This window comes from Crinia signifera, chromosome 2 (assembly GCF_055691185.1).
Source record: "Crinia signifera chromosome 2, ASM5569118v1, whole genome shotgun sequence".
Classification (NCBI taxonomy): Eukaryota; Metazoa; Chordata; class Amphibia; order Anura; family Myobatrachidae; genus Crinia; species Crinia signifera.
The window spans coordinates 243,762,098-243,774,184 of record NC_139218.1 but is presented as its reverse complement, the minus strand read 5'-3'; the positions used below and the strand labels follow the sequence as shown (position 1 = coordinate 243,774,184).

The 12,087-nt window shown below is 46.6% G+C and overlaps 1 protein-coding gene across 2 annotated transcripts in view; it reads right to left on the bottom strand.

Moving 5' to 3' along the window:
* The window catches only part of P2RX1 (purinergic receptor P2X 1), a 93,377-nt gene that overhangs the window by 1,684 nt on the left and 79,606 nt on the right, over positions 1–12,087 (bottom strand). For both annotated transcript variants that reach the window (XM_083174139.1, XM_083174140.1), the window contains 3 exons: positions 9,614–9,679; positions 4,372–4,467; positions 130–261 (listed from right to left, as the gene is read on the bottom strand). In XM_083174139.1, coding sequence (XP_083030265.1) covers positions 163–261; positions 4,372–4,467; positions 9,614–9,679 — 261 coding nt within the window. In that variant the 3' untranslated portion in view covers positions 130–162. The remainder of the gene's footprint in view (positions 1–129; positions 262–4,371; positions 4,468–9,613; positions 9,680–12,087) is intronic.

Here is a 12,087-nt window from a genome sequence, read left to right as displayed (position 1 = left end):
TCCTGTATACTTTTAATAAGCTTATTCATATATTTAAACTTAACAACTATACTGTAACTTTGCACCAACATGGTACAAAAACCAACAAATATTATGCAAAGGTATTTTCTATATAATCATTTTACATACTGAGTGCTGTTGACAAAAACATGTCCTTTTCTGTTAACTCGTGACTGCTGGCACTGAAATTGCAGACTCCTGTCCATTATCCAATTTGGTGTCATTAGTCTGGTTCAAGGATTCCACTTTAGTCAATGTTTTCTGAAATGAGTAAAGGGAAGTCAATACTGTGGGTAAATTGTAAAGCGAACAGCTCTAAATTAACAAATACATTTAGCCAACTTCTAAATGTATCAATTTATAGGTACATTTAGACTACAGTGTATTGCAATGAATATGTTCAATTACATTTTAATGATTTAAAAAAAAAATGAGTGCTATCCTCAACATCATCATAGTTTATATAGTTATTTATTTACAGTTTCTTATATAGCGCAGCAGATTCCGTTGCGCTTTACAATAGTAGACAGAAATAAAACAAACTGGGTAACAACAGACAGACTTGGATATATAAATCGTAATAGCTTTTACAACTCTGTAATACTGATATGACATACAATGAAATGATTAGCGCACAATGCAGAGTACAGGCATGCGATTTATGACCAATGTGCACCCCAGCAAGTTACTGCAGAAGGACATCACGTTAAATGTGTAGTCAGCAGACAGCACATACATGGCAGCAGTGGCGGATTCAGGGGGGGGGGCACCCAGACATGTGCCCCCCTGTCATTTAATTTTGTAGCTGAGGACCAGGGCTTTCCAACGAGCCCAGCCTCGTGTCTCTACCCCCCCCCCCCCCCAGGAACCAGAGATATTGCCTGGCAAAGCTGTAACGTTTTTTCCCCATAGGATAATATGGGACCCGTCAATTCCGACCCCCACCGGTTCCAACAGCTACCAGTTCCCCCCCTGGCATCACAGAAGCTTGATCTTCAATTCCAAATCGCGGGGCCTTCAATATGATACCAGGCTAGTCCATATCGGTCAATCGGTTCCAGAGATATTGCATGTAAAACGATTTTTTTATTTTTGAAATGTAATTTCATGGCTGTTCATGTTCTTTGAGGGCAGATTACTCTGGAACCAAATGTTCCAGTTTCACTGGACCAAAATCATTCAAAGCCCATTAAAAAGTTCTTCAATATGATACTTGTCTCATGTAAATGGGTCAGTTGGTTCCAAAGATATAGCCGGTTAAATGAGATAACTGGTTAAAGGGGGAGAGGGGTGATTTTCTCTCCCCCTCACGCCAGAAAATGCAGGGACTAGGCTGGTGTAAAAGGGGCCAACTTGGGAATGCATTTTCTGGTGTGAAAGGGGTATTATTTCAAATAGCAGGGACCTGCAGTGCTCTGAATACAGCCAGGCTCTGCCATTGTCAGTGGCTATCACTTCTGCCTGGCGGCGGCTGTCCCCCATTTACCGAGAGCATGTATTCCCCCTTGGCAATGAGCATGTAATCCCACATGGCAACGAGCATGGAACCTCTGGCAATGAGCATGGAACCCTTGTCAATGAGCATGTAGATAAGCAGCACTTATGTAGCATAATTTTTAATAGGCATTATGGTGTTTGGCATAATACATAATGGACATAATGGCGTGTAACTTAACGTGTAATGGACAGTATGGTGTTAATGTTTTATGCGCGCCTTTGGTGGACAATGTCCTTGTTTATGAAACTTAATCTGTGTGGCATTATGTGAATTCTGGCTCAATCAGTGTGGCATTATGTGAATTTTGGCTCAATCCATGTGGCATTATGTGAATTTTGGCTCAATCCGTGTGGCATTATGTGAATTTTGGCTCAATCCGTGTGGCAATATGTGAATTTTGGCTCAATCCATGTGGCATCCATGTGGCATTATGTGAATTTTGGCTCAATCCGTGTCCTATTATGTGAATTTTGGCTCAATCCATGTGGCATTATGTGATTTTTGACACAATCCATGTGGCATTATTTGAATTTTGGCTCATTCCATTTGGCATCATGTGTAAGGGGCAAGTATAATGGGGTGTAGTATTTTGTTGCATAATGTGTAGAAGTTGTACACTACACTCAAGGAGACGCCCCCTGTTGAGTGGCCACACCCCCTTTTCCGGAGCGCGTGTTCAGCGCGCGCACAACTACATCCTTCACTTTTGTCTCCATGGTGGGCCTGCGTATTTTAAATGCCAGGGCCTATTTTTTATCCCATTCCCACCGTCTCTCTGCTGCTCTCTTAGCATGTACACTGGCACCACTAACACCGCCCCTCTCCCACCTAAACCCTCTTTTATTATGGTGCCCCCCCTGTCATTTTATCCTTTCTTATTTGTTATACAGTATGTGCTCTATCACAATTATTGACAATTTATAAATTCTGCATAATTCAGAACTAATAACAATCAATTACATAAGAACATACTATGGCGGTGATTAAGAGCCAAATTCAGTCTGGGGACCAATTGTGTGGCTCTGCACATGCGTATTGGGGAATAAATACATATACAGAGTCACTGTGCAAATGCCTTTCGGTAACTATCACAGAAGCTTATGTGTTCGCAGACATCTGGGTGTGCAATGGGCGGATAAGGGCCTGGCACATGGAGACACCCAGTGTTACCTGGGCATGCCCACAAAAATGGTGGGTGCCTCCAGAAGAACGCTAATGCTGCTTTCAGACCGCATCTCTGGCTTTGACCCTGTATTTGGAAACGTTTCCAAAAACGGGTCTGCCAGATAAAACCCCTTTCACACCGCAGCACTTAAACGGTATATTACCGTTTAAGTGCCGATTTTTTGACACTGGCAGACCCGTTTTTGGAAACTTTCCAAATACAGGGTCAAAGCCAGTGCAGCCTTCAGCCCTCCCCTCCGTGCAGCTCCCCCCTCCTCCCCCCCCTCGCGCATGTTGACGCCCCCGCGCCGCCCCCCCCCCCGTGTGTCGGCGCCCCCCAGTGTCGACTTACCCCGTGCCGGTACCTCCGTTGTGGATCCCGGCACTGCAGCTCAGTATGCTCGGAAAGCACTTATGAAAAAAGTGTCTTCCAGAAAATGGCTGCCCCATAGGAAACCCTGTTTAAAAAAACTGTCTTTCGTATGGGGGCAGCCATTTTCTGAAAGACACTTTTTTCATAAGTGCTTTCCGAGCATACTGAGCTGCAGTGCCGGGAACCACAACGGAGATACCGGCACGGGGTAAGTCGACACGGGGGGGGGGGGGGGGGGGGGGGCGCTCCAGTGCTGTGAATACTTAATGAGTGCTCATTAAGTATTCACTGTGCTGAATTTAGGACCCAGCTCATTGGCTGGGTCCTAAATACCGTTTCAGAACCGATTTTGAGCCTAAAATACCGGTTCTGAAACGGGTAGGACCCTGCATTTTAACCAGTTAGAAAAAACGTTTTTTTCTAACCGGTTAAGTGGTCCTGCACCTTTCAGACCGCACACATTACCGTTTTAAAACGGTAAAAAAACGGCAATATACCGTTTTTAAAGTGCGGTCTGAAAGGGGCATAGGTGTCCTAGTGCGAATGCAAGCGGGTCGAAGCCTGCACGGAGCGGGCACTAACGTCACATGACGGAAACTAGAGAAGCAAATAAAAGACAGTCCAGACTGACTTATATGCGGACACTTAAAAAATCATTAGATGGTCGGACGTACGTTTGCATGTGAATGGATGTGTGAGCGTACACATCCATTTGGTGTACGCCCGATCGCTTAGCAGTGAAAGACTGCTGCTTAGTGAAGGAACATGAATCACCCCCTGTATTTCTTCTTTGTTATTCTCTGTAAATCACCATTATGATGGCTGCATTGACAAATCTAATGAACAGAATGTACTGTACACTTGTTGCAACATATTCTGACTACACGATTTGCTATCTTACAAACACTTTTCATTAATTCACAGAGGATGCTTTTATAGGCAGGACCATAGTTATGGGGTGGGTCAGTCGTAGCGCAGTGCAGGGTACGGGACCTAGGGGGGCAGCATCGTTGCTGTACCTGGAATTGCAGCCTAGAAAGTCACCAACTGGAGAGTCCTTGTTACACTCTGGGTGCCCTGATTCTCATTGGAATGTCACCAGTTGCATTGTTTATGGATTTTATCTCACACTGACGTGTGGTATGCTTGTACTGTATACTGTTACATAGATAACCATTTTACTTCTATTAGTGAGGCATTCCTTCATGTATTACAAAGAAGCTAAGAAAATATAAGCTCCTCTATGTAGCTGTACAAAGACATTAAAATAGGAGCTATTAATATATGCCAAATAAATTCATAATAAAAAGAAAATGAAATAAGAAAATGTACTTACACTTTCATTACTTTTTGTATACTTAAATTTTTTTTCCTTGTAATAATTTCTTTTTGGAAGGACATGTAGTAACACCAAGTCGCATACGACAGTTGCCTGAATGTATCAAAAGAGAAAAAAGTCACACAAATGAAAAGTAAACTTTGACGCTCAGGGGGACATTTACCAAAATGGATTCGTAGAAAAAAGGTGTATTCGTAGGGAGAAATACACCTTTTTTTACGAATTTGTATTTTCGGGATTTACAATCCCAAAAATACAACAATTCGTAGTCCTAAAGATGGAACATTCGTATTTGTAGTTACAAATACGAATGCCCTACACCATCGATAGGATACGACAGAAATCACCATTCAAAAGAATGGTGGTTTCTGATTTACTAAGCAGCCGTACTGACAATACGGCTGCTTAGTGGTGTGAAACACCCACGCAAATACGACAGGAAAATAGAACACCATTTTCCTGTTCTATTTGCGTTTTAGCCTGCACGGATCAGTCAGATCCGTGCAGGCTTCAGTGTAAAAAAATAGAAAAATAAATAAATAAAAAAAAAAACGGCGTGGGGTCCCCCCCACAGCCATAACCAGCACCAGGCTGAAGGAGCCGGGGCCGGTAATTAAAAATCAGGGAGCCCGACAAATAGGGGTTCCCCGATTTTTAACAACCAGCCCCAGGCTCCAGGTCCGGGGCTGGTTCCCAAAATACGGGGGACAAAATGAGTAGGGGTCCCCCGTATTTTAAGAACCAGCCCCAGGCACAACCAGCCGGCAGGGTAATGTCACAGCCGGGGGACACTTATAATATAAGGTCCCGCGGCCAAAACATTCTCCCTACCGACCAGTCAGCCTGGCCAGGGGCCCTGGGGGAGTGGGGACCCCCCCAATGAAGGGGTCCCCCCCCTCCAGGACTTACCTGACCAGGCTGAAGCCTGGTGCTGTCCTCGATGCCCCTGGGCGGTGGGCATCGAGCTGATAAATGTTGTAAAAAAAAGATGAACCTATTGTTTTTTACTGTGGCACTACAAGTGCCAGCAAGCCTCCCCAGCAAGCTGGGACTTGGAGAACCACAAGTCCCAGCCTGCTGGGCATTAAAGGGCCCGCTGGCACTTGTAGTTCTACAGTTAAAAAAATAGTGCACAAAACACACTGACACACTTTTAAAATAAAACTTTATTACACACAAAGCCCACACATACTAATACTTACCTATCTTCTTCCCATAGGTCGCCCTGGTCCTGTGTCGGCGTCTTCTGGTCCTGTGTCGTCTTCTTCCTCCATGTCGACCGTCGCTGTCGCCGTCCGGATCCGACGAAATCCATTTGGGAAGCTGTGGAAGGAAACCATACTCACCTGTCCCAGCGCGACGTAGTCCAGGTAAGGGTCTTTGCAAAAAAACAAACCGACACCCGAATCCAAGCGGACACGACGGAGACGCACGGTGTTTACATCGTGCGGCTCCGCCTCCCGAATGCCGCTATTGGCCGCCTTGCGGCCTAGCGGCCAATCAGGAGCCGCTAGGCCGCAAGGCGGCCAATAGCGGCATTCGGGAGGCGGAGCCGCACGATGTAAACAAACACACGTGCGTCTCCGTCGTGTCCGCTTGGATTCGGGTGTCGGTTTGTTTTTTTGCAAAGACCCTTACCTGGACTACGTCGCGCTGGGACAGGTGAGTATGGTTTCCTTCCACAGCTTCCCAAATGGATTTCGTCGGATCCGGACGGCGACAGCGACGGTCGACATGGAGGAAGAAGACGACACAGGACCAGAAGACGCCGACACAGGACCAGGGCGACCTATGGGAAGAAGATAGGTAAGTATTAGTATGTGTGGGCTTTGTGTGTAATAAAGTTTTATTTTAAAAGTGTGTCAGTGTGTTTTGTGCACTATTTTTTTAACTGTAGAACTACAAGTGCCAGCGGGCCCTTTAATGCCCAGCAGGCTGGGACTTGTGGTTCTCCAAGTCCCAGCTTGCTGGGGAGGCTTGCTGGCACTTGTAGTGCCACAGTAAAAAACAATAGGTTCATCTTTTTTTTACAACATTTATCAGCTCGATGCCCACCGCCCAGGGGCATCGAGGACAGCACCAGGCTTCAGCCTGGTCAGGTAAGTCCTGGAGGGGGGGGACCCCTTCATTGGGGGGGTCCCCACTCCCCCAGGGCCCCTGGCCAGGCTGACTGGTCGGTAGGGAGAATGTTTTGGCCGCGGGACCTTATATTATAAGTGTCCCCCGGCTGTGACATTACCCTGCCGGCTGGTTGTGCCTGGGGCTGGTTCTTAAAATACGGGGGACCTCTACTCATTTTGTCCCCCGTATTTTGGGAACCAGCCCCGGACCTGGAGCCTGGGGCTGGTTGTTAAAAATCGGGGAACCCCTATTTGTCGGGCTCCCTGATTTTTAATTACCGGCCCCGGCTCCTTCAGCCTGGTGCTGGTTATGGCTGTGGGGGGGACCCCACGCCGTTTTTTTTTAAAATTTATTTATTTTTCTATTTTTTTTTACACCTTGCAGCCTGCACGGATCTGACTGATCCGTGCAGACTGCTAGAAATAATTCGTATTAGCGGCCGTATATACGGCCGCTAATACGAATCATTACACCATCGGAGGGTTACAAAGCAGCTGTATATGACTGCTTTGTAACTGATCCTCCGGAACACGACTTTGCATACGACTTAAACAGTCGTATGCAGTCGTAGGGAAACTACCAATACGAAAAACTAGGTTTTTCATATTGGTAAATTTCCCCCTCAACAACAAAATACACTGATGCCCCTTTCAGACCGCACTAAAATAAACTGTATTTTGCCGATTTTTAACCATTTTGAAACTGTAATCTGTGCGGTCTGAAAGGTGCAGAGTGATTTTACCGTTTCCAAAAAAGTTTTTTTTTTTGGACCTGCTTGTGCTTGGACATGTTGGCCCCGCCGGCGGCTACACACATGCACCTCAGCTAGAGCGCAGGAGAAGAACAGATGCGGGAGGAGGCCTCAGAGGTGAGGTGCTGCAGCGGGCCCGGCGGAGGATGAAACCAGGCCAGGTGTTGAAGGAGACGTCGCACAGGGGGGTAACGGGCTGTGCGGGGTGGCTAGAATGGTGAGGCTCCGTGTCACCGCTAACACAGCGCAGCCCAGGTAGGAGAGGAGATGGGGGGGGGGGAGGTGTTCTTCCCGGTTAAACAGTTTGCCGGACTTTCACACCGCAAACCTGTTTCAGACCAGGTATTTACATGCGATGTGAGAGGGGTTAAACTTGCTTTGACCCGGTTTAAAAAACGCTTTAAATACCTGGTCTAAGCAGGTTTTGCGCTGTGCAAGCAGCATTACGTTATCTAGTATAATAGCAGGCTGCTTCAAAACCAACCAACCAATTTGTGCTCATATGGAATATTTTAGTTGCAATAGTGTATTTCGCCACACAGGGGGGATATTTCCTAAGATCCCTGATTAAGGTCGATCCGGTGTAAAAACAGCTTCACTGTGTAAAACAAACAGGCAGCAGTTCCATGCTACAGCTTGGGGCAGCTTTTTATATAAGTTCCCCCAGACAAAACATGACACCCGACCAAAAAATGAAGCATGAGCACAGAAGGTGCAGAGTAGTGAACTGACAGGCAGCACCAGTCCAAAAGCAGGTGTTAGCTATAGAGGGGTTTGGGTTGGGGGGGCTGATTTCATATTTTTATGTCACCTGCTTCGTTCTGCAGTGTCCATGGATAGAAGGGTAAGGTAAGGGCTGCTTTTTATTCTCTGAAAACTTTTAAGCTTTCCATGAAAGGGAGGCGGTTCTGCCAGGTTGACAGATCAGCAGTAGGACAGGTAGTGGAAGCTAATCTATAATCTGATAGTGGAAGCTATTCTCTTCCTGTAGGCACACAGTGGGCCTGTCGCATCAGACGTGACCATGTTAGGGAAAGCCCAGCCTGGTTTGGCAACCTGGCGAGTGGTTCATTTATGTTTGTAAGGGATGGGTGAGAATGGCAGTACAAAACATAGAGACTGAGGGACAGTGTATAATATGATGAAGCAGGGTATACCCATGGGGGTGTGGGTGAGAGTACAGAACATAATACAGATCAAACAGGTGAGGGGTGAGGTGAAGAAAGCACAATATAGATCTAGGGGTTGGCACAGTATTAAACATGCAGGTTAGGGGAGGTACTTTTGTATTGTTGCTATGGGGCTCACAGATTCCTAACTACGGTACTTGTTTCTTATCACGGCCACAATCGCGGGCATCGTGTGCCTTAACTTTAATGTTAAATTATTTTAACATTGAAACTGAGTCCATTTAACATAGTAAAAAATGGGAAAAGGACGAATAAGGGCAATTTCTCATTGGCTATGGCCCCGTCATGTGTGTAAAAAATAATGGCCTCCCATTGTGGCCGCTACCCCCACGATTAACGCGAACCCGAAGCGTGGCGAGCGCAGCGAGCCCGCGAGGGGCGGCGGTGCGCGTCCTCCGACCTTTTCATTCCCCTACTATCCACGTCGGCGTGGAGTTGAGAATAGATTAGTGTGGCGAGCGCAGCGAGCCACCGAGCCCGAATCGTGGCGAGGGGACGCTGATACCTGTGAAGCCCGCGAGGGGACGCAGGGATCTGTGAAGGTATCAGCGTCCGCTCGCCACGCTTTGGGCTCGGTGGCTCGCCACACTAATCTATTCTCAACTCCACGCCGACGTGGATAGTAGGGGAATGAAAAGGTCGGAGGACGCGCACCACGCGCCACGCTTCGGGTTCGCGTCAATCATGGGGGTGGCGGCCACAATGGGGGGCCATTATTTTTTACACACATGACGGGGCCATACCCAATGAGAAATGGCCCTTTTACCATTTTTTACTATGTTAAATGGACTCAGTTTCAATGTTAAAATAATTTAACATTGAAGCCTATGGACACGATGTACCCGATTTCTCCATAGGCTTCAATGTTAAAATAATTTAACATTGAAGCCTATGGACACGATGTACCCGATTTCTCCATAGGCTTCAATGTTAAATTATTTTAACATTGAAGCCTATGGAGAAATCGGGTACATCGCGTCGGTCGCGTCGTGTGCGTTTTGGTATGCACCCGACGCGACCGACACGATTTTTGCCGACACGACCACCACGATAGAAATCGTGGTGGCCGTGCTAGGAAACAAGTACCCTAACTACACCCCTGGTGGGAAGTATGAGATTAATAAAGTTGTGAAAGGACACACACTTTTCTGGATACATTTTAAAAAAATGAACTTACCACACCAAAAATACCAATTCCTGAACCTATTGTTGTCATAGTTGGAATTATATCAAATTTTCCTCCCTGTCAAATAAACATTGGGAATAGTTTAATATGAATCGTATTATGTATAATCTGACAACAGTGCTTTGCACATTAACATCCACTTAAATGTTCTCACAGCACTCTTCTTGTATTTCAACTACAGCTCTCTTACTCATCTACAGTCTATACCTGCATCTATTCTTATTCACTTCCTTATATCTCAGCTGTATTGTGTACTAAGAATTGTGCTTTAATTGTGTTATGACTAGTTCTGTGTACCCTGTACTGTTCTTTTGTGTTCTATATGTACAGTACTGGCTGGTGCAATCACCATGTGGCGCCGCTGATTGGCTGCCTGGTTGCTGCTCAGTAATGATATGTTCCCCATGTCTGTGCCCCTCATTAGAGTACATCTAGTATATATATCAGTACTGTTACTGGCTACCTAGCTGGCTGTGCAATCACCATGTGGCGCCGCTGATTGGCTGCCTGGGTGCTGCACAGCTCAGTAATTATATGTTCCCCATGTCTGTGTCCCTCATTAGAGTACATCTAGTTTATATATATCAGTACTGTTACTGGCTGTGCAATCACCATGTGGCGCCACTGAATGGCTGCCTGGGTACTGCACAGCTCGGTAAATATGTTCCCCATGTCCGTGTCCCTTATTAGAATGCGTCTTGTGCATGCAGCTAACAGCTTCTGTTGCGTTGTCCCAGCGAAACAGAGGCTGAGAGCGTGATTGGGCGATGCGTCTCCATGGAGACGCATAGCTCAGCCAATCAGGGCTGAGCTATGCGTCTCCATGGAGACGCATCGCCCAATCACGCTCTCAGCCTCTGTTGCGCTGGGACAACGCGACAGAAGCTGTTAGCTGCATCGGAGACAGCCGGTTGTCCCCGCTGTCAGTGCGGGGGTAGCCGGCTCTGCAGCAGAAGGGAGACCAGCGCTGGATCCTGGATCGGTGAGTATGTGGTTGTAAAAGTGAGGTGTGTGAATGTGTATGTAATAAAGTTTTACTTTTCTGTGTGTGTGTGTTTTCTTTTAACATTCTTTTTACAGGTGGACTACAAGTCCCAGCGCGCCTATTAATGCCCCGCATGCTGGGACTTGTGGTTCTCCAAGTCCCAGCCTGCGGGGGAGGTCTGCTGGGACTTGTAGTTCTCCTGTATAAAGCAATGTTAGGATTGAAAGATTTTACACCATCAGGCCGGCGTCCACTGGCCAGGGATGCCGGTGACAGCCCCGGGCTTCAGCCCTGGACGGGTGAAGCCTTGGGGGACGGGACCCCTTTATTGGGGGGATCCCCACTCCTCCAGGTACCCCGTCCAAGGCTGACCAGCCACGGTGCTCATGGTACGGCCGGGAGACCTTATGTAAAAAGTGTCCCCCGGCTGTGGCATGACACTGCGGGCTGTTGGAGCCCGGTGCTGGTTTCAAAATACGGGGGACCCCCAGATTTTTTGTCCCCCGTATTTTTGGAACCAGGACCGGTCCAAGAGTCCGGGGCTGGTTTCAGAAATACGGGGGACCCCTGCACTTTTTGTCCCCCGTATTTTTGGAACCAGGTCCGGCTCAATGAGCCCGGGGCTGGTTATGCTCAGGAGGGGGGACCCCACGCAATTTTTTATATATATATTTTTTTAATACAAACCCAAAATCGCACATAAGCTCAAATTCGCACATTTTCAAGCCTAAAAATCGCACATTTTCATGCCGAAAATTTGCCCATTATCACACTCAATCGCACTTTTTAGCCTCTAATGCGCATACCATTAAATATGCGAATTATGACTAAAAAATGCGATTTCTGAAAATGCGAAGAGCGGTGATGTGGAGTGCGAAAAATATATGCGCTTTTCTCTCAGCCCATAGAATGTCACCCCAGATGTTCCTCTGAAACTGTGGTCACATCCTCCTCCTGCATTTGCATTGCCAAGTGTGTATGGGCCTTAACTCTCTCTTCAACTACCATCCTATCTCTCAGCTTCCATGCCTCTCCAAGCTACTCAAGAGACTTTTCTACTCGCCTCACACACTTTCTTAACTCTCACACCCTATTAGACCCACTTCAATCAGGCTTTCGTTCCTAACACTCCACTGAGACAGCACTGACTAAAGTGGTGAATGATCTGGTCACTGCTAAGTGCAAAAGCCATTACTCACTACTCATTCTTCTAGATCTTTCTGCTGCGTTTGCCACTGTTTGTCACACTCTTCTCATACAAACACTATACTCCCTAGGTCTTAATGATACAGCCCTTTCCTGGTTCTATAGAAACATAGAATTTGACAGCAGATAAGAACCACTTGGCCCATCTAGTCTGTCCCTTTTTTAAACATGTTACCTCAAACCATATTTTATCCTTATTTTTTTGTAAGGATATCAGTATGCCTATCCGAACCATGTTTAAATTGCTCTACTGCAAATTTCCCCTGAATCTTTC